The sequence below is a fragment of the Limulus polyphemus genome, unplaced genomic scaffold, assembly GCF_000517525.1.
Source record: "Limulus polyphemus unplaced genomic scaffold, Limulus_polyphemus-2.1.2 Scaffold2601, whole genome shotgun sequence".
Lineage (NCBI taxonomy): Eukaryota > Metazoa > Arthropoda > Merostomata > Xiphosura > Limulidae > Limulus > Limulus polyphemus.
Genome location: NW_013668211.1, coordinates 95,319 through 100,786, shown reverse-complemented (window position 1 = coordinate 100,786; position 5,468 = coordinate 95,319). Strand labels below are relative to the sequence as shown.

At 35.6% G+C, this 5,468-nt stretch overlaps 1 protein-coding gene across 1 annotated transcript in view; it reads right to left on the bottom strand.

Annotated features, from left to right (window-relative positions):
* Positions 1-448: 448 nt before the first annotated feature.
* Positions 449-5,468, bottom strand: part of LOC111087763 — a 53,241-nt gene continuing 48,221 nt past the window's right edge. Inside the window, exon 2 of the mRNA XM_022395581.1 lies at positions 449-1,551. Coding sequence (XP_022251289.1) covers positions 851-1,537 — 687 coding nt within the window. The 5' untranslated portion in view covers positions 1,538-1,551 and the 3' untranslated portion in view covers positions 449-850. The remainder of the gene's footprint in view (positions 1,552-5,468) is intronic.

Sequence of the window (5,468 nt, the reverse complement as noted above, 5' to 3'; positions counted from 1 at the left end):
ATTTTGTTTTTATGGATTAAGTGTCAAGCGTTGGTTTAATGCACATTATGTTGCAGGGATTATCGGAGAGGTATCAACATTTGAATATACCTAATCGTTGTGAAGAATAGATATACTTCCTTCAATAGTAATGTTGAAACTACAAGAAGAACAAAATTCAACGTAAATTCATTTTTTTTTCAATAGATAAATTAATCAAGCTGTTGGTTGGTACACGAGTGAAATTATGTAAAGCTATTGAAGTAGGCTTCATCTTCAAAGTCAAAAACTAACAATTAAGAACTCCACTGAATTCTGATGAATACCTTGCTTAAAACTTGTGCCACACGAGCTTCATTCCAACCGGTTACCATTCATCATCTTATTATTGCTTGGTAAAACTAGCTAAGTGGGACAGCACCATGGACAAGTACGTGATACCTAAATATACACTGCTGACTCTCAGGGAAATAATTAACTTAGAAAAATATCTACTGAAAATATATTCACCTACATAATACAACACTCGTATATATTCATATAGTATCAGTATTATGCCTGGAGGAAATATAATGAAACAGTTGCTTTGTTATTTACTAAAAATTAAATTGTAATTTGTTAAAATATTAATTAGGACTTTAAAGAAGCAAATAATAGCATTGTTTGAGTGAGCGTGTAATTAAAGTTAAATAGTGTGTAACTGAAGAAGTAGGCTTGAGAGTTTTATCATTTAACTTTCATACATATTTTTTTTTCTTGGTGTATCGACAAGCGACATTCTAGTTTGCTGTACTGAGCAAGAATATTTACAATTTTTACAGTAATCCAAATGTCGCTGATACCGAGGAATCGCTGCCCCACATTCCGTAAGTCAGTATCTTTCTGATTCGCCCGTAATCAATATCTGTGTCTCAGGGATGCTGTTTAGACTAGTCGGAGTGAGGCTAGTGCTGCGGAAACTCGTCACCGTGCTGGTGCTCTCCTGAGATGGCGATAGAGGAAGCCTTCTCACCGGAAGAGGGTGAAACCTCAGTGATCCATTTGATGGTGTTGTGGCATTGCTAGAAGTATGAGCCAAGGTGTAAAAGGAGTCACCCGAAGTACTTGTCGTGGCGAACCTCGGTCGTTTATCCAGTGTGGTTTGTTGTCTGGTACAGAAGACTCGAATAAAGCAAAGTATTGACCCCAAGCCGATAATCAACAGCCCAATATTCTTTGTCGAAGGCATATTAAGGCCGAATCCAATAAATGCCAGAACCAGTCCTACTACTACTAAGGTAGCCCCTGCATACACAATAAGCTGCAACCTTTGTTGTTCTTCTTCCTGACTCTCCCGGCAATAACGGTAATAAGGAATTCCTAGCTGATTCTCCGAAGAGGGTAAGGTGCTGATTGTGCTAATACTCTGTGTCGTAGTGCGTCTTGATTGACGAGAAGAAGCACGTGAGCTGCTTAAAGACGACATGCTGCTATGTTTGCTGGATGACGCAGACATGGGTCGGTTTTTACTTTTCCTTCTTTCACGCCGGACGGCAACAGCTGGCATAGCGGAAATCATAATGGAAGGTTGTTCTGGAAGAACAAAAATAAAGCATAAGAAAAATACAGTCGCTAATATATCTAGTATAGTTTTGCATTTGAGAAACTGGCAAAGATAGCTAACGTACTAATATTTGTTGCTATTTTGCATTGAAATATGTTTAAAAGTCCTACCAATTTCATATTGTACAGATAAATTTGGATTACTGGATTTCACTTTGTTCTTTTATAGATTACACCTTTCCCTTGTGTCGATGCGTATCTCACTGTTACAAAAAACCCAACAACAGCTAAGTAGCATACATATTATAGTTTTTTTTCTGCAGTAGTTACATAATTTTGTTTGGGTAAAGAAAGCAGAAATCTCAAAATGTCTGTGTATCAATATCCTTAATATCAATCTATCTTAATCCAGAAAAGTTAGGAAATCTCCAGTAGTCTCCAAAAAATTCTGAAATTTCTAGGAGGATTGTTGCATTATTGTTTCGGAAGAGTCTTTGACTACCAGAGTAAAAATACAAGGTGGAATTAGGTGATAACATCGTTCAGATACACCCTGAATGCCATTTGTTCTTCTAAAGGAATAAAGTACTCAATTCTTACTACATAACCTGCCCCACACCATTACAATAACTCCCGCAGCTTGCACTTTCAGATCAACACAAGCTTGGTCAAATACAAATGCCTCATATGGTTTTCTCCCTTTGTTTTTTCTACATTCACTACAGAAAGGAGAAAAATGTTGCTCAGCAGAAAACATTAGATGTTTCGTTGTTAATTGTTTTGTACTCTGAATAACGTACCCATGACTTATTTGTATCTAAGATAAGTAGTTCTTGAACTGGTTGACGGCTGCTGTATGACAGTTGTAATGTCTTTCGGATGGTACAACTGAGGACAGTTGAATCTAGAACATTGTCAAAGGAATCGATTAATGAATGAGCCACAGTATGACGTTATTAACAAGCCTTATCGTCTTTTATCTCGGTTTTTCCGCTGGTGATTAGTGCCACAGTTTATACTTATAGTAGACATATTTCCTTAGGATTGTCACTGTCTTTGAGCAGGCGGTTAAAAAAACAGTGTTTTTCTCTTAGCCATTGTTTTGCAAACTTATCATAATATGACTAAACTTCTGAATTTATATGGTTCAAACAATCACCCACATATCACATGATCATACATATACTTATAGGTACGAGTGAGTATAAGTATATACTAAGATACGATTAGATTTTTGTATGTTGGCAAAATGTATCACTTACCTTATGTACAACCTTTAAATAATTAGTATTGAATCACACAACATCAAGTCACAAACAAAACAAGAAACTTATCTAGTGACTTTCCAAAAATGTTACTTTTCTATTATATAAAAACAATTTATCACCCAGAAAATATATGTTTTAGATATTAGTTGGTTGTTATTCCTAAACATATACCAGTTACAAACACATTTAAGTCAAGAATATACATTTATAAGTGACCTACTCAAAAAGTGTTACATCAGTTTCATTAAAGCAACATTGACTTAGACTTGCAATACACTAGCTCCCCCAGTGGCACAGCGGTATGTCTGCGGACTTACAACGCTAGAAACCGGGTTTCGATACCCGTGGTGGGCAGAGTACAGATAGCCCTTTGTGTTTAACTACAAACAAACAGAGCAATACATTAAACAGTTTAATATAGATATTGTACCATTTCTTAAAAATTAAAGGGTTTCCATTGGTTAACCAGGTTAAGTTTCATCAGATATGTTTGTAAAAAACGCTAATGAACTGTCTTACTTTTGTAAATGTGCTTAGCTTTCTTATCGAGAAATAATGTTTGTCATTTATGTGCCTCTAATGATAAGAAAAAACAAGTGTAATCAAAGATAAACCAGAGGTATTTAATTTTTAAAACAAGCGTATCAGAAGGTGTGGTCATTAGCCCAGTCCTAGTGACTTTATCTATAACTGATGTAGATGTTGATTCCACCAGCGACTTTCACGTTTCTCAGTTTACTGATGATGTAAACATTTATAGTTGAAGTAGAAATCCACAAATAACAGATAAATATAACTTTAATTTATTTTGAATTCTGCTGTAGCACTTGAAAATTTAGTTAATCCTCAATAAAACAACTATGATAAACTTTATCAAAGTCATTAAAATCCAAATTTCTCATCATACTTTACAACATAATACTGCAAGTGGTCACACTAAACATCTTCCTGGAGTAATCCGTTACCTTCTATTTGATTACAGATTATGTATTCACAACATAATACTGCAAGTGGTCACACTAAGCATCTTCCTGGAGTAATCCGTTACCTTCTATTTGGTTACAGATTATGTATTCACAACATAATACTGCAAGTGGTCGCACTAAACATCTTCCTGGAGTAATCCGTTACCTTCTATTTGGTTACAGATTATGTATTCACAACATAATACTGCAAGTGGTCACACTAAGCATCTTCCTGGAGTAATCCGTTACCTTCTATTTGGTTACAGGTTATGTATTCACAACATAATACTGCAAGTGGTCGCACTAAACATCTTCCTGGAGTAATCCGTTACCTTCTATTTGGTTACAGATTATGTATTCCATATGAAAAGTTCTGACTTCATTCAACATAAAACATAATGTATAATTTGAGACAGCCATGTTGAAGATAACGTTTTGAAAATAATAGCTATTATTTTATTTTCGTTTTACAAAGTAGAAAAAAAATCAGCTTTTTTCAGCTTTTATCCTATGTACTTATTACCTTACAATTTTGATTAATCTTAGTTTGTTAATATCATATTAAGTTGATTTATTCCAATTTGCTCACTAAGCCATAGTCTTGAGGTTTTTACATATACTCACCATTCCAGTACTGAAGCCCCCCCCCCCCAGTGGCTCGGCGGTAAGTTTGCGGGCTCACACAGCTAAAAACCGGGTTTCGATACTCGTAATGGGCACAGAATAGAAAGCCCATTGTGTAGCTTTGTACTTAATAGCAAATCAAGCAAACAATCCAGTACTGAATTAGCGAACAGTATTTGAAAGTTTTGAGTTTCCTCGATTTTATGCTACGTACGCACTATGTAAAGTATTAGGGATATCCTTTACGCTTAATATTTCAGAATTTTGAGTTATCCTTTGCCTTAACATTGAGCAAATCTATTTTCTGATTAGATCAGATTATCAGTTATTCTATGTATTCACTAGATCAGAGATTGTTACCTCCGTCACCCTTTGGTGACAGAGGTTATGTTTTTCCCCCTATGTGTGTGTTTGTGTTTGTCAGCAAGATTTCTCAAAAATGTTTGCATGGATTTGGACGAACGTTGGTATATATTTGGACTATGACCCAACTTAGAAGAGATTGGTTTTTTGAGGGTCAAGATCACGAAAATAAAAAAATACCTATCTGTTAACATGGGGCCGTTTTTTTCACACTATTTTTGCTCTATAATTTGTCAGAAATGATCGGATTTTGATGATACTTGGTGAACATTATTCTCATTGTACTGCCAAAAGTGGTCCGAGTCTGTTGATAATGACGGACATACGGACACATTTTCGTAAGTTTTGAGGGCCAAATATGATTAACACTGAGCTCTACTCTAGTTTTAAATATGTGTTCGCTATCTACTTTTAGGTTATTTCATATGTTTACATGGCTGGAGTGTTAGTTTATTACGCTTGGCCATTCTTTCAAAACTTGATATTATATCATGTGTTCTCTAAACCAGAGAGTCGGGCTATCCCATATTGTAATAGGTTAGCTCTTACAAGAGAAGTTGGGTTTACTCCTGTGCTCACAATTACAAAGTTTGTTTGTTTTGAATTTCGCGCAAAGCTGCACGAAGGCTATCTGCGATAGCCGTCCCTAATTTAGCAGTAGTAAGACTAGAGGGAAGGCAGCTAGTCATCTGCCTTCCCTGTAGCCTTACACTGCTAAATTAGAGAC